A 26,070-nucleotide genomic window follows, 5' to 3' on the forward strand; every position below is an offset into this window, starting at 1 on the left:
CTTTTTATCAGTAAAACAAGCTGCTTTTTTTTTTTTTTTTTTTTTAACGAGAAGTAAAGTCCGTTACTTTTATCCTATCTGAACGGAAATGAGGGAAACGGGAAGAGCATTCGATTTGTTTCAGGATTGTTTCGCGAATTGTTCGACGGGGCTCAAGGCTGAATATTGAGTAGGGAAGAAGGTGGAAGGGTGGACATTCTTGGGACTTGTATGGAGCGTGTTCGGTAATTTATTTCTTGCCGAATCTCCGTGCGGCTCCTGACCACAGGATGTCTGACAAGGGTAGCGCGGAGCTTCATTCCCGAGCGTCCCGACGGCTCTTCCGCGCGAGGCAACTATTTCCGAATCAATTAAACTATCGAAGCGACCGAGTGTGCAATTGAATCGTTAATTAGCAGGTGCCCCGCGCGTTCCCAAATCCTGCAAATTATTACACCCGAATAGACACGCATTTACTCGGGCGTCAACTCAAAATGTCAGAATATTACATATAGCTATTACAAGGACCTCGCTGTAAAAAAGCCTCCACGTTTTTCGGTGCATTAACGTAGATTAATTCAGCGGCGTTGGCTTGGAAGCAACGGTATCTCCCTGAATACGCGATATTATTATCGAGATCTATTATAGAATGAGGTTCGTCAAAGTGTTTTGTGAGGAAGGAACAGACTCCCGTCCGGCGAAAAACAGGAAAGAGAAGTGAAAAAAAAAAAAAAAATTCGTTGGGCCGTGTCGTGAGCTTTGGAGCTCCATCAAGCCCTTCGAAGAGTTATGAATAAGGGATGAGCTCGCGGCGTATATGTGCGCTGTGCACCGACAGGACGGCCGCTCGCTCACACACGCCCGCGCGAGTTTTAAGCTCGATTGTATGATGGTAAACGAATAAATGTGCAAATTTGACGAACCAGCCTGGCTCTCGCTATTCGAAAATACGTAACGCACACGCGTGCGCCGGTACACGCGGACGTATGCTGCGCACGAGCGACTAACACGTACGTCGCGTCGCGTCACACACATGCGCGCGACAAACGTGGCGACACGTGCACGCACGCACATCTCCTCGGTGCATCGAGCGTACTTAGGCCAGAGTTTGCGCGTGTGCGAGTACGTACGTGCCAGGGTGTACGTGTTTGTGTGTGTGTGTGTGTGTGTAAATGGGAACGTGTGGTCGGGGTGGACTAGGAACTCGTGCGTATGCGTACAAAATACGAACTCCCAGGCCGGCGAACTGGGCGTTCCTATACGCTGGGCCGTGAATAAAAATAATTAACGGAGAATATATACGAATGTCGAAGCGCCGATTGATTTACGGGAGTGTGCGAAGGTTCGAGGCGGGACCCGTAATTTCGCAAAAACCGCGTATCTGCGGGCTCGGCCTCGATTTTTGTTTTTACTCCCAGACCAACCAGCGCGGCCGATCGACTGCACGCGCGTGTACGTGCGTAGGTAGATCTTTTCTCTTTTCTTTTTTTTTTTTTTTTCCACTACTCGTCGCTCTTCAAACCGGTCCGGCCCGGCGGTCCATGATATTCCACGGATTGCCACGGATATTACGGATAATTAAGCAATGGATTTTTGCGTTTAATCGAGTGCATAAATCGAATGCGCTCGCCGATACTATGAGATGCTTCAGTTCAAACAATCATTCGCTCATCGTCGAAAGGTTTTTATTGCGAATTCGTCGAGTTATGCGAATAGAACGGAAATGGAATTGCCTGTCTTTCTTTTATCTGCCATCTCGCGGAATCCGTCGCGGAATTTATCTAATCAATGAGATCTCCACGAGATACGATGCATTATATTAATCGCGTACGATTAAACGCTTAGCCTGTTTTAAATGGCTCTAATCGAGCGAATTATTTTTCAGTGCTAATTTTAATAAAAGTAAAACGGAACTTTTCCCTCCACTTTATGCCGCGTGCGGAATCAATCGAGCACAATTTTTGACAAATCATTGTCGTAACCGCCAATTTCGTGCGAATCGATAAACGTATTGTACATATATGTATATATAAACAACCGACCAATATGAGGATAGGTCGAGAATCGCGCAGTGTCGCGCCAATGTGTCCAGGTGCACAAATTTACAGGTAACGAAAGGCAGATGGTAACTACCCCACCGTAATAACGCGCGGTTTTACTTGCGGCGTCCACCCTTAGGAGGCAATGCGAGTTGGCCCATTGATAAATGCACAATATAAGTAATTAATTATGCTATAAAAGCTCGTGTCACTTGGATAGAATAAATGTTATGAAAAAAATTATATACGTTTATAAAATTACTTTTTCAATTATTAAACAAAACATTTAATTATTATGTTTATTATATGTATTAGTACCGGTAGTCTTAAAAACATTATATGTGATCTTATAAAAATTTAAGCGTATTCGGATGAGAATTTTTTCATTGTTTAGCTGATTATATTTCTCATCGTTTATAGCGATATTTATTTTTTATAATTTTTTTTATAGTTTTATAGTTTAGTTAATTTTTTTAAAATCGATATTATTTCATAAGCAATCTCTCATTTAAAAATTGATCAGAATATTATGCTTTATTTTATACCGCTATCGAGTGCATTCGTATATTGGCAGTAAAAATATTAAATGGATTTAATAGAAATAACGATGGCGATTGAACGTGGTAAGATAAATCCCGCAAACGCAGAAAGTTTTGAAATAATGCAGAGATTTGATTTACTCATCGTTTCGTGAGCACAAGGATACTCTCAAGTTGCATGTTCTCGTTAGAAAAAATATTCTAGCCGCAAACAACTCGAAACATTCGCCGAGATACATAAATAACCAGCAGCCTCGCGTCGTTCCTTTTCAAGAATAATAAAAACTGTCTTTTAATTAAGGGAAATTCTCTCGGGAAATTTACTTCTTTGAAATCCTCTCTTAATATGGCAGATCTCTTAATGCAAAAGTAAAACCGCGATGCTTCTTGCGTTATCTTATCCGTAAAACGTCATTTACAAAGGCGCGAGAAATATTTATAAGTAACTTAACGCTTCGTCAACTATCGTGAGATGAAGAACGACGATGAAACTTAAGAATGACTAGAGACTTACGAGCGACTAAATAAAGAGAGGATATATATGGAAAAGTCGTTTCTGTACATCAATATAGCAAAATGGATGCGTCGTACAGACATACATAAAACAGCATATACCCGTAGGAAAGTACGGTGAAAAAAAAAAGTGTGAGGACTTTTCACCCCGCTTTCTCGTGAATAAGTGGCCACGTACGTGTTCCGCGTAGGTAGGTAAGTACGTAGGTCTACAGGTGTCAGCTGACAATGAGTCGCATGCACATCCTCACGAGTCTGCGTGCATGCGATATACGCTCGTCGGTACAACATCGAAGATGAGAAGAAGGGTTTGCATGTACCATACATACTCTTCAAAGATCATTGTAATATTAAGGAAGAAGTTTTTAATTTCTATGGGGGGAGGGGCGGTAAAGATGAGAAAACGAGCGCACGACAAAAATGATAGAAAAGTTTCGGCAATGTATTATATCTTCTTGTTTGATCGTTTCTGGTTACAGAAAAAAATACGTATGACATTACAAAGATTCGTATGTCTCGTACTATATGTTTGCAAGAATTATCTGATTTATTTGATTATATTTTTGAACCATTTTTTTTTTTTTTAATCAAGCATCAAACTTTTAAAAAAATACATTTTGAGATAACGTCTGGTAATATTTTTATTCATCTGTCATATACATTTCAAGGTATGAAAAGAATTACGATTATAGGAGCATTCTCTCGGAAAAACGAGATAAACGAACATTTTGATATGAAAGACGCAGGCCGTAGAAATACGTTTATTCAACTAGACGTTCTCGAATTAAGAAGTCCATTATCCCGGTAGCATTGTCTCCGTCAATTTCGGCATCTGCCCAATGGCAGCTGAAGAAGAAGAAGAAGAGCATCTCAAATTACTCCCGCACAATTCTCATCATTTGGTTTCTCTGTTTCGTACCTCCCTCTCCTCCCTCTCTCCTTTAACGTTCGGCTCGTGCGCACTACCCGTCTGTCGATAATCCTGAGGAATCCCAAAAAGGCTCATCATCATCTGCTTGTAGGTGGCTCACCGCTGTCTATTTACGATGGGCGTATAATGCCAAACCACCTCTGTGTTCGCGGCGTTTTGTGGACAAACAAAATCGGCGATCTCCTTTTCATTTTGCGTGGGTAGGTTACGCATTCTTCTTCCGAACCACCCCCTCGACTCCCGTGGCGGTCCTTTTGTCAATGTGCGCTCGAGCGTCACAACGGCGTTCTGCATATTTTGAATCTGTGTAAGATCGCTCGCTCCTTGCCGCGCCGCGATTGTTGCCGGCAAGGAAAGGCGAAAGATCTGGCCGGATGATCGAGTGGCATATGAGTTCATGGCGGCCACCGGAAGAACGTCGGTTACCTCCGGGATGTTGACATAGCGGTGCAGTGATGCTGTTAAATATTTATTCCGGCGGGATGCATTGACACAATACTCTCTTCCGCCGTCTTATGAAGAGACCCGAGTCTACAAAAAGCGCGCACGCTATTAAAAAGTCAGGCAAGGTTCATCATCTCTTAGGGAGGACCGGTCGATATCCGATTGAGAGCGATCTATTTCTCGAAGAATGCAAAACGCGACGCGATCGATCCTTCCAGTTAAATTGAATAGTACGCGGAAGTTTGGGATAAACAGATTTTACAAAGTTTAAGTTTAAGGATGTGAATTAATTAAAACTATATGAATGTATGTCAATATAATTGCACAACACGCACGAGACACTTGGTAAATAATTATCAAAGAAATGTAATTGCATGTATACTCTATTTTATGAATTAATAATATTATAAAAATATTATCGTGCATTTATTCTCCAATGTTTAATTAATTACGTATCAATTTGATACGATATTTAAGCAAACTGGCGACTTTTTATGTGTGTACACGCATGACATCGTGTAAGTGCACATCGTCAACGAGGTGGGTTTTGTCTCCACTTCCGAGTAATTTCCTCCTAACGTCAATTTTCCTGGAGATTACTAACCCTTCATAGTACGTTCGAGCGCCCTCTGGAAAAACAAAGGTGTCACTTCTTCAAAGAGCTCTTGTTCTTCAACTCTTCTTTTCTTTGTACTGTTCAGGCTTTCTTTTCCTCTATCTCTTTCTTTTTCTCTTAACTTATCTATTTCTTTCTCTCTTGACCATCTTGATGTTTAAAGACCTCGGCACTCTCTCTGATTATCTATGCAGATTTTGTTCCGGGTGTCTGAAAATTTTTCTCTCGATTGTCTCTTTTCGTCTTTTTGCCGATTCATTTCTCAAGAGAACAACTTGATTTAGCATAATTAGCATCGTTAAATTATTAGAGCGATGCCAATTTGATTAGAAATTTGACCGAGTTATTTGTAATTAATAAATCTAATCACGCAATTATCTTATTCGAGCCCGTTCGTTCTTTTCATTTCCAGCATCTTTATTCGCGCTACTCTTTCTTCTTTTCTTAAAAAGACGCTTTATCTCCCGTGGGACGACGTTCCAACAGGTTACAAGACGCCGCGATTCGAACGTCTTCGCTCCGTTTACCCGTAAAGAATGTCCCGTCCCTTTCCAATTTTCTCAAACCCTAAGGAAGTTCGCCCATCCCACGCCGTTCTTGAAGCGCAAGTTTTCTCAGTCCCTACTCGCGGCCAAAGAGATCCGTCCCTCGAAGATTTTCCGGGCCGTGGGCTACGGAGGAACCTGTTGATGTAAAGAAACGTCCCGCTGACTCGGAAGAAAGGACAAACGTTTTCTTACGACGATGTCTTTTACCCCTAGTCGAGCCTCCTTCTCTCCACCTTTACCATAATCGTCTCGGGAACAAGATATCAACTTGTTGCTGTCGGTATTGAGCATGGGCCAAGGCTCTGTGGAGGGTTGGTTTTATTTTATTATTTAGACGCGGCACGCGAGACACCGGGCTATATCCTCTTTCTCTTCTGTGTTCTCCTTCGTCTCGGAATTAGCCGCGCTCTGTTCTGACTTTTAATATATTACAAAATACTATGTTATACCCCCCTCGAAGGGGCAACAAGAAATGTGATAAATCGAACCACATGATGAAAGAATATATTTTTTCTCTCGCTTGAATACAATCTCATTTTTATAAACCGATTTACAGCACGTGTCACGCAATGCTTGAAAAAGTCGCTCTCTTCCAGTAATTCGATCAGTTTAGATCGGTAAAATCTCAATCATATTGAATAACGCAATATTTAATCGGTAAATATTTGACTAATTATAATACGATTTAAATACATATTGAATACATATATTTATTGTTACAATTTTAATTTCTATGTAAATTGATTATATGGTATAATATAATATAATTAAGAGACAATCTATTATTGAGGTTGATAATATTTTTCGTAAGAAACGCTAATCACAGAAATTTATAGTTTTGCCAACTTTACATTTAAATGTGATTTCTAATATAAAATCAAATAGAGTTAGAGTCTCTAGATCGTAAAACATAATTTACGGCAGTGCGTTATTGCGGGACAATGACTGGTGATTAAGAGAGGATCGTTACGGGAAAAGTTGTACTCGTGATTTCTTATGGAACGTTCTCGAGACGCGTGTTTACTTGTGGGAACACTTGTTGAGCACTGAGCTAAGATTGTTCGAGCTAAGAAGCCACTTGTTGCTTCGTCCTTCCTAAGAAGGAAACCTGGGTCCCGTATCAGAATACTTAACACTGATAACCGCAGAAATCCTACGAAACTTCAGCAAATCGGGATTTATACGTTACAAGCAAAATGCTCTTCGTATGTTGCTTTTTTACGTCATTAAAATATGCTAAAATTTTAAAAATGATATTACAAATTATTCTTCGATATGTGATATATTTAAATGGAAATTTCTCTCCGTCGAACTTTTAAAGAAAGTCTCCCTTATAATAAATTTATCTCTCTTTTCCCTTCTTGTCAATCGAAATATTCTATTATTGCTTTGACGATTTAGAAGGGGGCGTCTCTGAGGCAGAGGCCACATGTTGCTAGCTTGCTTTTAGATACAACCGAATCTCGTGCACGATAGAGGTTTTAATCGAATATGAAGCTAGTTATCAAATGCTAACTTTAGATATGGAAATACGACTTTGCTCTCAAGGGGCAACAATGCGCGACAGAGATACGTTTGACGCATGGCACGCGAAATACATGTTTAATTGTAAGAGAGTTATATTTGTATAAACTTTATAGAGAGAAAGAGAGAGAGAGAGAGAGAGAGAGACATATTTATTCATTTCCTATCGAGTCGTATATTTCAGATTCTTAGTCTAGTACAAACACATAACATTTTTTTCTATTTGTTATATTATATTTATCATATTTTTACTAATTAACATTTTACTTTGCGATTTATCGAAATCTCACGTCGTTTAAGAAAGAAAAAATTTTAATTTAAAATTTTTATATTTTCTATTTTTGTTGGCGCAAAAAAATATGTTTATTTATATATCGAGATTGCTATTTGTTTACTTTATATTTGACATATACGGAGGGGAGAGAGAGAGACAATTGCAACATAATCTGTATCGATTTGGTACTAACGCGAATTAATAAATTTCCAGAGAGTTAACGCATTGAATAGGAAACTTAAAAAAAAAAAAAAAAATAGCCTTGCCCTGAATCTTTCGCAATGATTAGATTCTGCCACGTGTCTATTGTACCATTCATCAATGCGACGCCCCTTTTTTGGATGCGCACGCATGGCACGCATGCCTTAATCGCGCATAGAATGTAAGACGAGAACCTAAAAACTAATCTCATCGAGGATACTTTGCTCGACTAAACCTAGTCTTTATAAGCTTTTATTGCGGCGTAAAATCGATAAAACAATTTAGTAGTTGCATTATCATTTTCAGAAAAAAAAAAAAAAATGATATTTATTGGAAAAAGCGCGATATTACTTATTGTTAGAGTACACTTTAAAATTATTCGTTATCCCTAAACGCTACGTGAAAACTTGAAAATTATTGAAATGCGTTTACATTAAATAATAAATAATAAAACATACAAAAATGTGCAAAAATCAACTTGATAAATTGTTTTTAAACTTAAAATGCCAAATAACTGTGATAGTCAATGATTATATTATTTTATATTTTACAAATGAGTATTTTAGATAATTTTTCGTACAACACGAGCCGAACACAAAATACGATCATGCACGATGAATGACGCGTATAATATATAATCCATATCCAGAAATATCATGTCAATGCTCGAACAAGCGTATCGAGGCTAGATTGTCAAAGCTGGTTCTACCTAACGAGCGCGTACACTTTACGCGATCGCGGAGCGCGCGCGTAACAGGAAACTAATTATAAATCTGTTTCCAACAACGCGCCGTGCGTTATAACTGCGCGCAGCGCGTTGATACATCGGCGTGCGTACTCCTCTTGTGTGCGACACATTAGAAACTATTTTTAAGTCTATTACGGAAAAGAGTTTAACGCGAGCACGCAAGAGCGCCGAGAGAGCATTCGCGCACAATGGCCGCGGCTAATTCTACACTCGACGGCCACGATCGTAACGCGCTTTCCAGTAAGTAAAGGACTCTCGTAATCGTCTAATCGCAGAACGGCACCGAAGTGCGCTTGAATCGCGATCGCATACAACACGGGATATGCCACCCCGTAGCGAGGGGGAATATCTGATTGATGATTAAGGGGCGATGGACGGAACGAGCGCGAGAGTTAGAGAGTAATCTTGACCGGACAAAGATTTTCATCGAGACACTCGGATTTGATTTTCAACCCCATCGTTTCGCCCCACCGCGTAGAGAGAAGAAGAGTCGGGGGTTGGAGCGCGACGACTCCGCCATGTCAGAGAACGATCGACTCTTGGATCGTTTGCTTTTATCGGGTTACGCAACGTCCACGAAAAGCAGTCGGCTAAGTTCTTTGTCTACAAAGCCATCTGTCACCCCGAAGTGCCCGCGTGAGGGTGTGAGAACGATGTGTGGGCGGCGGCGTCGATACGTGTGCTCGTCGTCGTGGTACCCGTTACGCGTATCACCGTGTTTTCCGTGTCTATGTATGGACGTATGTACGTGTGGACACTAGCCGTACGCCAATATGCGAGATACGATCGAGATAAAAGCGAGATAGCGCGACAAGTATAAGCGGACCTTTGCGATGTGTATCGAGTATTGATTTTCTCCGCGCGGAGTGTCACGCGTCACGGGTTAAGCGGAAACGCAACGAATTTTATTGTATTAATCCCATCGAACGCATTTTTACCCGCTACGGTAAGATTTCGTACACAATGATTTTTATCGTTTCTCAAAATGCGGATTATTCGACAACGAAATTATCGCGACTTGTCGTTCGTCTTGAACGAAGGTAATTGTCGAAGAACGTCGTTTTACATCAATTGTAATATTTTGGATATTTTGAAAAGATTTTTTTGTGCAAAATCAAAATGATATAGTTGATAAAAATTTACGATCTTCTTTAAATTAAATAAACTTTTCAATCCCATTATTCTCTTTGTGTAACGCTGTTGGTTAAATTCACATTGTAACTTAAATCTCGGAACTGCATAAATTGGTTAACTCTAGAGAGTAACGTTGGAAGATGGATAGGGAAAGAACGGGAAAGAGAGAGGGTACGGCACAGGGAGAGCAGCTAATACATCATAAACTTAGGAACAAAGAGAAGAGAGGATGTGTCGAGGCTGCGCCGGAGTATCCACAAACTCCCGGCATCCTCGCGACGAAACTTTACCTATTTGTTAAATCTTGCCGACCGAAACTGTCTCAGATACTGGCATCGAACAGTACCTCGCACCTACGACCTCCTTAACTCTCGTCCTCCTCCTGACTTCTACTTCCTCGATCCTTCCCTGTGCATTCCAATCGAAACAATGCAGTGGATGTGAAAGTGCACCGTCATATCCAAAGCCTCAAATAATAAAGTCCAAGTCATCGATGTTAAGATACGCGATATTGTGTGTGCGCTAACTTTTTACCCCCAGATTATTATTTATACGTACAACGAGCTATTGCGCATACTAAAAATATAAATAAATAGGCATACATATTAAGATTATATGTAAAACGATTTAAAAAAAAAACGAAATTTATTATTAATATAAATGTATGACATACTCTTTTTCGCGCAATTCTTCATTTTATGTGCGTTTTCAATAAAATGATCCGATGCAGGAAAATACTTTTATTTTTAACCGTAGAGTAAATTGCGAGGAATCTCTCGGTAGAGTGCGGCGTTATATTTATATCGCCTCGATATTTATGCGCGATCGAAATTCGTGAACTTTGGCACGTGTGACGCGAAGCAAAAGTCTGTCGTCGACGACACGCGCGCGTCGCATCGTCCGTGCGACTGTGTTGGGGATAGTGGCGAGCTTTGGAGAGAGGGTTTCATTGTGACGACAATATCGCCTTGGGCGGCATTGGCGACGTAGATATGCAAATTTCGAGAAATACGGCTTAGCTCTCTGCAATTTCACTTTTATAGATTCGTCAATGTTTGATCATGATTTTTGAAAGTTTACTATAAAAGTTTCTTTTTCAGAAAATTGTTACATTCGTGAGAAATATCCGATTAACGTAGTAAAAGATTATTAAAATAAGCAAGAATTATAGGAAAGAAAAAATATTTTTATTCTTTATAAATTTTTACAAAGATTAAAAAATTTGAGATGCATGAATTAATCATTGATTAAAGATATCATACAAGATGAAACAATAATGCAATTGAAATTTATACTTTAAATTTAATATTCGAAGTTAACTAACAAAATTATTCTTTTTTTTTTTTTTTTTTTTGTTTCAGGGGACGGCACCTTTCGCACCGCCACGGCAACGAACAACGTAAGTGCATTATCAAACTGACGCGTTAAAGTTTCAAGATAGAAGATCTTTTCTCGGAAAACTTCCTTTTCGCTCGCGAGACAAAACGAGACAGACGATCGACATATGGTACAGTAATCATGATAATTTCTCGCCAAGTTCTACGCCAATGTATGGATATATGTCGAGTTGGGGGGGTTGACAATGTATCTCAGTTGTGGTCGCTTCGTCGTCGTACGACGTCACTGATGACGCTGAGCGTCGACTCGGTGGAAGAAGGATGTCAAATCAGGGGAGTAGAAAGGAAAAGGGGGAAATTCGAAAGGGAAGAGACGGAGACGCTTTAAGGTACATAATCACGCTTGCTGGCTCCTTCCCTAATAAAAGTCTCACTGTCAGTTTGTCCTCGGATCGACCCCCTGCGCGTGCCCCTCGTCATGTTGCCGCGCTCGCACGACGATACACATACGCATCGCGTAGACAAAAGTCCATATGCAACTGACAGCGAAGGCTCGACGATGCATTCTTCGCTGGTATCTGCCTTCGTGGATAACCGAGATCACCACTTCGTGATAACAGAGATTTGGAATGGATCGGAAAAGAGTCGTTGTACAAGAAAACAAAAGGGTGCGGGGGAGGGATAGAGTAGGGTAGGTAGGTAAGTAGGTAGGTAGAACGCAACGAGAGTTACGGAACCGGATACGGGTTAGAATGATTATCGTAGCAGCATCTGGAGCTGCAATTTTTTCCAATCTCTCGACGCGCACTCGAGGACGCAACGTGTTTCCGCGCTTTTCTTCTCGCTCGCACGCACCATCTTCTTCGTCCGATAATACAAAAACGCTTCTCCGCGATTGTGTGGCGCGATAGCGGACCTAACATCCGCCGATTCGCTCCAACAGCGATTTGTAAATTAATTTAGCTTTGTCGGTCGACTGTCAACGGTACGTTGATCTTCCACGTAACAGCGCAAACGCGCGCGCGTTTACGTAATATCGATGGATACTCGGAGATGTGTCCCGGCATTGTCTCGTTATGATCGTATTGATTGTTTTTGAGAATGCATATGTGTCCAATCTCACGTAGAATTGTATCATTATATATTTATATCGATTTTGTATAATATAACGCAAAAAATAGTTAGAAACTATTTATTATTTATATCGCCTGGTTCAATATTGAATGGCTTACCTGCATCTCGCTGGTGAGCAAGCCTTTTCCGATAAAGAAGCATTAAAGACTATTAAGCGCGATACAAATTGAAAACGCGATCGTCCAGCCTGAGCTTAATTGAGGCCGACCGAATGAAAGAATACACGCGAGCGTAGTTCGGGAGTGAAAAGAGCCATACTATTCATTCGACGGCGATTCGACCCTCGAGGTCGTCGACGGAAGGCACGAGGGAAAGACGTAAGGGCGCCTCGGTGTCTTCGCAGCGGTGTCGATGTTTAAAGGGCCAAAAAGCGGTCGAGGGTCCTTGGCCGGGACAGGTCTTAAGGTGCGTGTCTCTGGTGGATTTAAAAGACCCTCACGGCGGGGCATGCCTTCGAACGATAGAACCTGGCCACACAACCTGGAACCAGATGGCTCGATCCCCCACTTAACCGCCCCTTCTTCCACCTACGTATCTTATAAACCGATGCGGCCGTCTGAAACGTGAAAATGGATTTTCTCACCCCTCCTTCCGCCGTTTTCCTTCGCTCTTCGAGCGCGGTCGCTCGGCCGACAAAACTTTTTTCGCTCCCGCCCCCTCACGCACGTTAATAACGCATCTCGATGCGGGCCGACGTCGAGAGAGAGAGAGAGAGAGAGAGAGAGAGAGAGGAGCGCCGCCGTTCGACATATGTTTCGGAAGTCATTGTGCGTCATGCGGCGAAAGACGATGTGTAGCGGTAGTTTGCAGGCCCCGTGAACGATTTCTCTCTCACCGCGCTCTCTCTCTCTCTCTCTTTCTCGCCCGTTCGTTATTAGTACTTTTAATCTCCCGTTATAGACGAGAGCCTCGAAATTGGTGCCGGATACTGTTGAGAGGATCGACCAATCTGCTACGAACAGAATTCCGCACTTAACTACGGCCAGGGGAAACGCGCAGGCATCGACAAACAGTTACGTTATTTTTTTCCTCTCTAAGCGCTCCCTAATACTTTATTCGTTCGTCTAGGTATCTCTTCTCTTTTATTGTGCCTCGTGCCGAGACGCAACGGTTTTAAGCGCGCACGAGCGGTGACTCAAGTGAATGAATAACGATACGTAAAGGAATAACGTATTTATGCATTAGTATATACAGGGTGATTCAAAACAACCTTCTGTCCTTACAATGTCATATACTTGACACTATTCTAAAACGATTTTTCCTTTGCCAAAATTTTTTCCGAGGCTTAGTTTTTAAATTATAAGCCAAAATAGTTAACGAATTACGGGCCGCATACGCGAGGCAGGCAGGAGCGGCGCAACTCACCGTCCGATGCTGGTGATTACGTGAGGCGCTCGCTGCGATCACCTATTTGCTACATGCGATGGAGCGTATGTGTGAGAGAGAACGTATATACGTATACACACAAATACACATTCTCTCTTTCTCACTCACTGACTCTTACCTTGTATGTAGAGATTCGTTGCCCTTATACGACTCAATAAGTAATATTTCCGTGTGATACAACGAGTAACTAGCAAACTTTTTTTCACTCACAAATTGTACCACTTATCGAACTTTTACGAATTAATCCACACATCGATAAACTAAATTTATTAAAAAAAACGATGTTATTATACGTCATTATATTTTCATATTTTATAGTTTCATGTTTTCGAAAGTACCGTATTTACAGTGTCGAAGGTTAGCCGATCACAGGACACATGATAGCGTCCGCGTCGATCACGCGTAATGTGATACATTCAGTCGTTCGGCAGCCGGCAGCCGGCAACGCTAGTACCGACATAACTTGCTTGTTGTCGTCGCGCAGTTTCCGCATCGCATAAAGCGTTTCTTTCTTCGAGATATTTTAATAATTAATCGGTAGTAATCGGTAGATTGTGATTAACCGTTATAATCGTTAATAAATTCAATTTATCGATAAAATGCGTAGATTAATTCGTAAAAGTTCGATAAGTGGTACAATTTATGAGTGAAAAAAGTTTGCTAGTTACTCGTTCTATCATACGGAAGTATTACTTATTGAGTCGTATGAGGACAACGAATTACTAAATAAAAGGTAAGAATTAGTGTGTGAGAGAGAGAGAGAGAGAGAGAGAGAGAGACAGAGTGCATGTGTGCGATCAACTGTTTGCTACACGCGATAGATGTAAAAGAGATTGATTGATTGATTGATTGATCTTTATTAACTTTCTCAGCTATTTGTAATACAAATCTAGTTTACATTAATTACAATATACTCCTTTAACATTCGCTTAAACGGCACAATTCTTTCATTCCGCGAGAAAGACAGAGAGGGAGAGAGAGAGAGAAAGAGAGTGCGTGTGTGCGATCAGCTGTTTGCTACATACGATGGGTGTAAAAGAGACAGAGAGGGAGAAAGAGAGAGAGAGAGAGAGAGAGAGAGAGAGGGTGTGTGTATGTGTGTGTATACGTATATACGTTCTCTCTCACACATACACTCCATCGCATGCAAACAGTTGATCGCAGCGAGCGCCTCACGTAATCAGCAGCATCAGACGGTGAATTGCGCCGCCCCTGCCTGCCTCGCGTATGCGGCCCGTAATTCGTTAACTATTTTGGCTTATAATTTAAAAACTAAGCCTCGGAAAAAATTTTAGCAAAGGAAAAATCGTCTTAGAATAGTGTCAAGTATATGACATTGTAAGGACAGAAGGTTGTTTTGAATCACCCTGTATACTTTGAGAAAACATAAAAATTTTGTTTTGTTCCTGACTCAATTTTCCATATTTTTCATAGAGTTCTATCGCGGACGCTGAAATATTTATCGCTAAAACGAATAAATTGGTTATTTTGATCATCACGATATTCCTGCGCTTTTGCCATTAAAAAATTCTCCATCAAAACTGTTTTTATCTGGTACATATTTTTAGTTAATATTAATAATATTATTACAATTGCGTCAGAAAGAGAGAACAGCTTTTTTTTTAAATCAATTTCAGTCAATTTTGAATCAGACGATTATTTTTTCTTATATTATATGAAAAATGAAATTACTTTTAAATGTATCAGTTAATCTTCAATCGTTTTAATGTTAAATAAGCGCGAGGATTTCACTATACGTATGTAAAAATTTATTTCGATGACTTATGCAAAGAAAGAGTGACACGAAATATCGCGGAATATATAATGAGAAAGAAACATAGTAGAAACGTCTAAAGAAGCTACGAAGAGGGAAAGCAATATCTCCTCCAGGTGTTGTCGGTCGGAGAAGCTACGATTCGCTGCGAGCCGCGGCTGGCACGCGCTGCGGAGAGACGAGAAGAAGGGATGCTGCGTGGTAAAAGGGACGGGGCAGGTTTTACAGGCTCGACGTTATGTTTACCACGCGAAACGCCCCCGCAACGCCTCGCCGCAAAACCGGATGTCTCGTGCTGTGAATTAGCAAGATTTACTAGCGGCGACAAATCGACGGCGCTGCTTGCCTTCTCTTTTAACCGAGGTGTAAAGGGGCCTTAGCCGATCGAGGCTCGTTATTGGCGACGTTTAGAAATCGTTTAGAGCGGGACCACTTTGCCGGAGATATATCGTACAATGCGAGTAGCCGCATTGTACCCTGCTCGTTTACTTTATAAATCTTTTGCTCTCCGCAATTAGGCTGCCGTTGGCCCCTTCACAGTCCGTTGAGACCGTCAGTTGAGGGCACGGAAACAGAAAAATTTCTTTGACTATTTCTACGGCCACTTTGTCACGTTAACAAGACAGCTTTAGGCAAAATCAGAGCATACAATAATGCCTACCTACGATTGTTCGGATATCTTTGTCGACACATCGACGGTGCATTGATCCGCCTACGCCAATTATTTGTATATCTCGATATTGTGTGCAAAGAAAAAAAGATCAGCTATATAATATATCTAAAAATTGAATTATACGAATAGCTTAATATATATATACAATATATATATAATACAAAGCGTGTTGAAGATCATTATTCGTTGTGAAAAAATTTTAGAATAATATTTAATGGATGAAATATAATATATTTTTTAAATAAGATTTGAAAAGCTAAGAAATTTAAATAAAAAAAAGATCTAAGTTTTATTTTTTAAGTATCGAAGAAAATATATCTTATCGTAATCAAAAATTAACGACATAAATTTCACTATATTAGTAAACCTATTTCTGAAACTTTTGCATAATTAGATCGAAGAATAATAAAGATCTCAACTACACGCAAAATTTATTCATTTAGATGTATTGTATTTTCTAATGGAAAGATATATCTTTTCTCGCTTTAGATATAATTGTGCGCGTGTATGCTTACCGATGCGTGACAAATGCGCGTACATAGTGGTATTCGGAAGTACGTTCCCTTCCGTGCGAGAATCGCATTCCCTGCATGTATGCGTCTGCGTACATGTGTATGCGTATGTGTGCGCGAATCGTTTCCGTATACTAATACCCCTACAAATCGATCCGTAGCTCCGTCACCTTGATAACCTCTTTCTTTTTTCTTGCTCGTTCCCCCTCGATGGCGTACGCGCCGAGGGAGCTGACGAACGTCTGTGGCCAGACGGAATTTCTATGGGGCACCGGTGGGGTACCCCATGGCAGTTCCGTCCTCTAATGTGGAAGTAGCTCGTGCTACCTGAGCAGCTGGGCATGTGTTCGCGAAGAGAAGGGAACTCCCTTCGCGGGAGTTTTATTTTATTTTGCCTCGCCTTATGGGATATCAAAGAGAGCAAGAGAGAAAGAAAGAAAAAACTGAGGGGAGGGCCCTGTAGATAGACACCGCCAGGTACCCCGTAGGTCCAACGTCACGCTTGAGAGGGGGGCCATCTGCCCCCTAACGAGTGTGTGACGTCAGGTGTGACGACGTGTGCTGAGTTGAAAAGGAGCGTCTCTTATGTGTATCGTGCTCTGTTTCTTTTTCCCGAACGCGCATCAAAATGTTTTAATTGCGACCGAAAATTGTCCAATATACAGTATTATAATATGATTGTATAAAACTCGAATGAGATGTATAATATTGCCTTACAAATATTATGTTGGAATTTTCTATATCTAAAGTGTAAAAAAAAAAATATTTAATTTTTTTCTCTACAACATAAAAGAGAATGTAATTTGTGATTTTTATAATTAGATTTGTAAACTTTTAATGACGTATTTGCGATAATTGCTTTTCATTAGATCCTTGAAACATATATTAAAAGCATCAAAAATCATGTGTTCGCGGGTACTGAAAGAGAAATATAATGGGATATTTTTGATTGGGATATATTCGAATTTCCTGATACTATTCACTTCATCACACTGCGCGTTGCAACTCACTTTTATCGTAGTAGGCGTATTTCGTATCTTTAACAAGACCGTCACATTGTTCTTTATCACGAGGTTCGCTGTTATCGCGCGGGGCGGCTTCTAAAGATATGACGTATACGCGTTACGTTGCGTATACGTAGATACATGGATGCTTCTTCTATCGCAAGAATATTAGATTTGAAGAAATGGAGAATGCAAATTAAAGAGAAGGAAAGCATTTTTGTGAAATTTATCAACACAACGAAAATATCAACGTGCTTTCCGAATTTATCTTTTCCTTCGCTTCGATAAATGAATCATATATATTAAATAAAATGATTTACTTTTAAATATTCTTAATAAAGTGGATAAACGAGACCTCACTAATGATATGATTAAATATTATTTTCTTGAGAAATTAAATTCTTTCTTTATAAATTTATTCTGCTTATTAATTATAAAAATAATATAAAATAGTGTTTTCGAATTGTTTAAGAATTCTATATGATTTCGTCGGTAAATTATAGCTTGAATTCAACAAGTTCAAAGATCGCGAGAGTTTTCGTTATGAAATTTAGACGCAACCCCTTTTATGCGTATTGTGCGTCGGTCATTTCATAGAACGCGTTTGTCACCCCGCGCTTTCTTTCGATCCATCGTTGACGATCACGCGCGTGCACATTGGGAATCGGTCGCGTGTTACGCGCCTTGTACGTGCGAATTCCAAGTATAAGTACGTAATATGCAGAAGCAAAGGGGCATGCGTCACGGAACATCTGCCACGGGCGCGTGGCCCTCGGTTTTCGTACCCCAAAGAGCACCGACTGAAGAGGAGGGGTTCTTTGAGACAAAGAAATAGTATGACGTACCGGCAGCTGCCGTATGACGGTGACGTAGGGCCTTCCTCGTCCCTCCTAATGTTTCTCGGGACTTACGATCACCCAAGGTGAGACCCCGCGTCGAAAATCCAAGATTTATCGCTTGTGATCGCGTGCGCGTCCGCGTATATGTTGCCGCAACTGCGCGGTGCAAATTATAGGCCGTTCTTATACCACACATATTTGAGTTTTCTTTTCTACGAATCGGGGAAAAAATTATTTCTCTCGAAAATATTTTTTATTACTAATTTTCTTTAATGTAACTTGAACAAGCAACGCGGAGAATTCTATGTTTACATATTAATATAATATTGTATATTAATATTAATAGAGTATATAATTATAATTTATTTCATATTATAATTTTTTGGTTGAAATATCATATACATAAATTGGGTACGAAACGAGAGCAATGAAATGAATGTAAAATACGGAATATATATCTCAATATAGTGCGCGAAAATGCCCATCTGGTCAGAAATCTCCGCTACCGTTCTCTCCTTTCGCGAAGGCTCCTCATCTCCGACATGTTTCTCGTATCTTCGCTCTTTCGTTCAAGAGAGAGGAGATGTAAAATGCGGGTGTCCATCCTCAAAGCAATCCGCCGGCCACCGCACGTTTTTCTTCTCAAGAGAAAAATGGAAGAGGGAAAGAGAGGAAAAAAGTAGCGCGCAGTAAAGCGCACTAATTTCCCAAGTACACGCTCCGTTGAAAGCCTGCCCGCCACTGTCTTTTCTCAGGTTTTTTTTTTTTACATGCCCAATAGGGAACGTTTTTATTTGCTCTTTAATAAAACTAGATCTCTTTGTTTCATGCGTCAACGAACGTGCACGTCTTGCTCGGTGAGATTGCGAGATCTTTCGAGATCGGAAAAAGTAATTAATGGAAATGCATAAAAACCATTATCATGGGAAGTGAACGTTTTTCTAACGTGACATTAATTCATATCGTAAATTATATCGCGGTACGGTACTTACTTGATTTTATGAACTAAGAATAGACGGTGAAGGAAACAATTAATTGTAACAAAGGGGGCAAGAATTGAATTAAAAGCACTATTCGTCCGAACTTTTCTCGTTACCGTTTATCTCATCTTAATTTCCATTGCGAGAGGGATGAAAAAGAAAAAGAAAGAAATGCATCGCTCGCAAATGCTCGTAATTCATTGTTACGTCACACGCGACGAGCTTTATATAGATATTATTTTTGATTTTACGGTATACGACATTCTTTTTGTGAGCCTTGCCAAATGTTTCTCGGCACTCGATTTCACAAGCTGCGTTACCGTCAAATGCAAAAGCACAATGACTGTATATCGAATTTACGACTGAATATGGAAGCGAAATCGTAGGAGACATTGTGGGTGAGACAGATGCATCGTATATAGGAGGACTGTAGAATGAAAGGAATTTGGGAAAGGGTACGGTGACGCGCTGCTCCTTAGATCCTCTCGCATCCGAGAGAAACCCTTTTGATTTGCATCTGTCTCCGCAAATGCAAAAAGGGGTGTTTCGGAATACAGATGTTTCTGGAAAGCGCAAGAAACGGCTGCTCGAGTGGAAGAAAAATAGGATATATCGCGAGTTTTCGAACCATTTTCCAAGACATTATTTTCGATTCTAAAGGGATCCTTAAATTCCAAGTCTTGCCAGGTGCGTCTCAAAATCATCTGTTTCCCTCTCGGTCGAGTTTCCTTGCCAAAAGCAGGAATTATATATTACGTGTCATATATTGTGCAAGTAATTGAAAGAAATTGCTCAATATCTTGTCTCTCTCAAAAGTTATACAGTTATGAAAATTAATTGTGAATATTAATGCGAGTATAATAGGGGCGCATATGCATATATTAATTGCGCGAAGAATCGTTGCGCGAAAAGAATTTATAAGCACGATAAAAACGTAATTTTTTAACTGTCAGTTACTTCAACGCGCGGATCTCGCCGGGAACTCACTCAATCACGCGTAAGCCGTATTTATGTCTATTTGCACAATCCGTACGGGGCGTGCGACGTCGCGTAAAATATTGCCAATATCCTGAAAAATGTACGCGCAGTCTCTTCAAACCCCGAGGAGATCCGCTCGGAGGTACGCGAATTTGCTCGCTCCCGATCCGCTCGTCGACGTTGCGTGAAATTCTTGCGTCGCTCGCTCTCCGCGTTGATATCGCGGAAGAAAAACGAAGCGATAGACACACCTGTAGTCTGATGGTCTTAAAAAGAGAGGAATAGAGCCGGTTGTGATCGTCTCCGGCGATTTTCCGTCGTTCGTAAATTCCTCGCCATCCCCGAACCCTCGCCGGTCCCTCTCGCTGTTTCGCTTCATCTCGTGCGCACTTTTTGCGCGGAGATTTTTCGCAACGCCCCCTGCCCCCGTTCACCACCTCCGACGACCCGATGTCCGACCCTCCTTCCCCGTCTCTCGTATCCGGCGCACTTTTTTTTTTTTTTATTTTACGCCGCGCGTCGCCGCTCGGACTGGTGGGCGATCAATGAATTGAAGCGTCCGTCCTTTTTTTTTTTTTGGTCAGCCTCTAGCTCTCCTCGTTCGACGCACTGCCGCCTGCTTCGCCGTCACCTTTGCACCACCCTTCGTACCCCTCGCAATCCCCACTCTACGGACGAATATTCTCTCGCGTTCTCTCTTTCTCTCCCTCTAACTTTCTCTTGCACTCTTTCTCCCTCGCATACGTGCACTTTTTCTCCCTCTCCCCGTCTCGCCCGTTTTTCGCGTCCGTTCCACTCCTCTCGCCGTTCTCCGCGCGCTCGGACCTCTCTATCAGCATATCTCATCCTCTCCCCTTTCTCTCCGCCTTCACCTCACCCGTTATCGTCCTCCTCCGCCTACCTTCTCCACCTCCTGCGACTCTCGTCCTTTTCGTTCCTCGTTCAACTCGCCATTCCACGGTTGAGAGAAACGGACTGAAGTTGTCCTTCTCGCACACTTTTCCACCCTGCGTTCCTCCGTCTCCCTGCCTTCGGCCTATCTGACCCTGCTATTGCCCTCTTCTCTCTCTCTCTCTCTCTCTCTCTCTCTCTCTCTCTCTCTCTCTCTCTCTCTCCAACGCAGACTGGACATCCAAGCCTCTCCGGCTTTCCGTGGGGTTCTCATGCACGCGCACATACGGCCGCGTATATGCATCTCACATGCACCTGCACGCATGCAGATTCCGCGTTTCGCGTTCTCGCATCGGCAGATAAATCTCGCTGGCGCTTACGTGCGGTAGATAGAAAGAGGAAAAAAGGGAAGGAGAGAGAAAGCGAGCGCGAGAGGGGGTGTTGAAGCAAGGGATGGGATGGGTGCATAGTAGAGGCGCATGCGCTCGAGTTAGACGAGCACCTTTCGTTGCACATACGTGCGTTTCTATCTTCCTTCCGCTCGCATCCGACACTCTCGTTCCACTTTTCTCTATTTCTCTCTCTCTCTCTCTCTCTCTCTCTCTCTCTTTCTCTCTTGCTTCCATCCCTTCCGCTGTTTCACCCTTTCCACCTTTTTCGTTGGCCTTTTATTTCAAAAGGGCCCTGGGCTAATGCAAATTTCCTCGTAAAGTGACGGCCGAGCCGCCGAATTACATCGCGAGACGATGCATCGGCGTCGCTAGCACGCAACGGCGGAGGACGTGCGATGACGGGATGTACCCCGTCCGGAAATGGACGCGGCTGGTCTGCCGGTTGCATTTTTAATATCGTTGTTTCATCGTTGAAAATTTGTCGGAGATGGAGTTGGTCGCGCAAACCAATTCAATATCTTTTCTCAGCATTTCGTATAATGTTAAATTGTAAGAGTCTAAAGATCAAATTTTTTTTGCGCAAGGTTAAAGAAATCAATAAGATAGGATATATTAGATATGTAACAACGTCTATATCTGAGATTACCGATATTCGTAATACAATTTGATATCAAATATATTTTTTCTGGAATATTTAAATATAGCTGCTCTTATATCGATGAAGCAGAAGATACTTAATTCTATCTCTAAGTAAATTGAAGGATATAAATTGTGGAAATATTTTCTTATAAAATATATTTGATAAAACTAATCTGTTTGTCTTTTCTCTCAATGTATCGTATCGTCGCATCGTTGCATCGTTGCATCGTTGCATCGTTGTTGATTGATTAAAGCAGACGCACCGAGTCTACGTATATGTACAGGAATAATTACAGACTTCTTTTGGAAAGTGCACACGGTCGATGTTTCTCTCTCTCTCTCTCTCTCTCTCTCTCTCTCTCTCTTGGCGGAAAGTCGCAAGTTTATTCATTATACCAGACCAGCGGTACCGGACAGTGCCGGACCGGACAGTTGAACTACCAACCCCATCGAGGATGGCTGCGCGCCCTAGCGGCAAATAAAATCGTATTTCATCCCTTTGCCGGCGAAAATTTTGTCCCTTCCTCTCTCGCACTCGTCCTCTTTCTCTCGCCCTCTTTTTCTCTTTCCGCGGCGTAAGCTCGTACATCAAAGCTCGCCCGCGCCTATCTTCCTCCTCGAATGCTGCTGCCGCTGCCCTTTCCTCCTCACCCTCCTCAGAGTCCACCATTTCAATCCCCCACTGCTCACCGTGAACCACCACATTGCCAAACTACCCCCTTTTGCCGCCCTTCCGACTGCCACCCACTCAACCCCATCCTGTATACAACTCATAAACTTTTGTACGGTGCTTTAGTAGCTGCAAGCTAACTTCCGGTCTCGCGACACGCGTTTGTTTCTGTATCGAGCACAATCGATATCGATCGAGTAGCAGGCGCGAATTCGTCGAACGGGAAGGCAACGTTGGCCACGTATCGTCATCGTAAATTCGTCTCTCTAATCAGTCACCATGTAGTTTCGTCAGTGAAAAAGCGTCCTCTCGTTGTAATCGTTTGGAACGGAAGTTTGATCGACATTGTCGCAAGGATTGAGTATGATGATGCGAAAATTGAAATGCATACAACGATGATATATACAATATGTATGTTGCAAGAGGAAGTGAATTGTGAATAATGAAAGAGAGCAAAGTTCTCTGATTTATTATATTTCGAGACATGGGACAATTTTGTACGATATATTTACTGCGACGCGATAAAGTATCGTTTTGCAAATGTTTTCCATTGATGCCGAAAAATACTTACGATAATTCAATTAATGCGCAACACGTTGTACCCGCGGATCGAAGAGCGAAACATATTGGTTCGAGTACGGCTGTGTATTTTTATTTAGTCGAATTTTCAACAGCGCGCAACGCGAGGATATAAAATACGAAACGGCCGCGAGAAGTTAGCGCGAACGTACCATTGCGATTTATTTCAACCCTTCCGCGGACTGTTCTGGCTTCGGGATGTAGAATGCAAACCCCGACGATAAGCTAGCTGACCGCCAGTGGTTTTCATCATATAACTCGATTAGCCCTGAATTCTCTCTCTTTTTCGATATAATTCAACGCGAATGCAATTTTCAGTAATTGCAGCGGTAGAAAGCAACAACCGAACGGAAGAGCGGATAGAAAATACGCGAAATCCCATTCGCTTACAAAATAATCTTTAAGAGCGTCCGAATATATACGGATTTGTGAGAAAAGAAATCTATAACGAAACATAATACAACATTATTATGAAGAAGAATACATAACTTGAATTAATAATTTTATGGAATTATTTTGGAGGAGTAAAACTATCTTATAAACACACGATTCCCTATTATTAAGCGTGGCCAAATCGTTACCAATTAACATTCGACTACTGCGTGCCACTCGGAAAAATTAATCTATTGTATATTCAACCGACAGCTCCCGCTTACCGCCTGTTGTGTGTAAAAAGCGGATATTAGAAAAAACATATTTTTCTCAAGATGAAAAACCGGATTTTTCAACTGTCGAAATCAAAACGCAACAACGTTGTACGAGAACTAATCCGTCTATTCTAGTAGAACCAAAAACCTTCGCTCTCTAATTGTATTGAGAGAAAGAAGAAACGAAAACAGTTAGCTTTTTAATTGGGTAACATAATTGCTGTCTGGTAAATTGGACCATTCGACACGTGGCTGCCACGCGAGGCTTCCGTCAAAAACACCCCGATATACCCTACGGAAAAACACCGATTAGGGTCTAGCCACTTTCTTTTCACCTAAAATCATAACGACAGATAGCGCGTAAAATAATTATAGTGTCCGTTTATGCATCATCTACGATCGTCGTGAATTATCTATAAGTATAGTCAAATCATCTCATTACTCGTTTAAACATGTATAAGGGAATAGTTAAACCAAAAAGGAATATTTCCAGCTTTTTCACATTAAAGAAATATTTCTAGCATGTCGCTCCTTCTACTCGCCCTTCTCCCTACATAATTATTTATTAAATACAATTATTTAATATTTAACATACATTTTATATTCGATCAATATAAGAATGATGATATTTTATTTACAACTGCGTTGTTCTTGCGAAACAATATGCTTTGCGAGAACATATGATGTTGCATTATAAAAGAGAGCTGTACAATTTCAGTTATTTAAGAATTATCTGAAAACCCGGATAATATATACCGGAGCGTTCACACGATATGTATCATGGAAGATCTGCGTTGCTTAATATGTTCGCATTCCTACACATGAGCCCCGTACGATCCTAAATGATTCAAAACACTGGTAATGCATTCTCCCTCTCGTTACAGCCTAATTTTTACCGGATTCGTTCGAGCCGCTGCAGTTGCGTTGCAGACTAACCGGCCAGACTCTTTCCATTCGTCTCGATCGAACATCGATTACTCACACTAGCTTGCGTCCTCGCAGATAAATGCGGAATTCCGTCGTGAATTTTACATGCCAAGGGATGCCCGCGAGAAATTGGTCTCCTCACAATCGCGATGAGTTTTCGTCACGTTCACAAATCCAATTTATTTCTACTCTTTCATTTCTAATCTTTATCGCTTTGTATAGAGATGAACAATATTTTGATAAAATAATGCTGCGAAGAAGAAAATATTATATTTGTTTTACCTAGGAAATTAATTTTTTTAATCATCCGTTACATCGATCGATAATCGATTTGTGGATGTTTTAAAGATGTTACGCTCGAAAAAACGCGCGAAGCAGTTTATTGTCGCACGAGGACAAGGCGTCACGAAGACTTTTACTATCACGTAAAGTAATCATTATCGTTTACAACTTCCTATATATCCAAGACAAGTTGAAAAACACACCTCTGAGAAGCTATAAGCTACTAAGGCCGATAGCTATGCTAGATACGTCATGTCGCATTTCTCGCGCACGAGAATACTTGGATGGTTCAGGACGCGGTGTACTTTCCACGCGAGACATTCCCGTGTTTCTCATCGTTTCGCATGCGATGATGCGTGTCCGGCAAATTTCGCGCGCGCAAACGGCGCGTACACGCGCTGGTCACGGAATTTCCGCGCTCGTTCTTTCTCTCTCTCTCCCTCTGATGAATCTAGCGCGTTGCGTTTCGCTTTTCCGCATAATGCACAATCTGTCTGGCTGACTGCGTATGAAATAATCGTTTTTCGCGATCGCGACTCGCCGCGCCAGCCGAACGAACGAAAGAACAGATGTCATGTTACCGCTTATTTTTTTAGCTCCGCTTCCTCGTCTACCATCCCCCGCTCACCGCTTCTCTACCCCTCCGTTTCTCTTTTCTCGTAGAAAAAGAGAAAAAGGGAAAGAGCGCAGGGAAGATAGCAGATAGGGGGAGACGGAAAAAGAGCGCGCGATGATGCGAAACGAAGAGAGGAGAGCCCGTCAGTAGACGTAGACGTGTGTGCGACGTACGCGAGACTCTCGGATTACGAGGGAATAAAGAGAGAATTCGAGAGTAGCGATGAAAAATCATTTCGCGCAGAGAGCGGAACTCTGCCGGACGGCACTTATTATTATTATCCGGTAGAAGTAACTTCCCGCTGTAAGCCTCGTCAGCTC

At 41.5% G+C, this 26,070-nt stretch overlaps 1 protein-coding gene across 1 annotated transcript in view; it reads left to right on the forward strand.

Moving 5' to 3' along the window:
- Positions 1-26,070, forward strand: part of LOC138943038 (uncharacterized) — a gene marked incomplete at its 5' end in the record, with an annotated part of 77,984 nt that overhangs the window by 24,796 nt on the left and 27,118 nt on the right. The window contains one exon of the mRNA XM_070313557.1: positions 10,852-10,889. Coding sequence (XP_070169658.1) covers positions 10,852-10,889 — 38 coding nt within the window. The remainder of the gene's footprint in view (positions 1-10,851; positions 10,890-26,070) is intronic.

The sequence above is a fragment of the Polyergus mexicanus genome, unplaced genomic scaffold (genome assembly GCF_030449975.1).
Source record: "Polyergus mexicanus isolate NDT 795.1 unplaced genomic scaffold, iyPolMexi1.0 SCAF_25, whole genome shotgun sequence".
In the NCBI taxonomy this organism is placed as follows: Eukaryota; Metazoa; Arthropoda; class Insecta; order Hymenoptera; family Formicidae; genus Polyergus; species Polyergus mexicanus.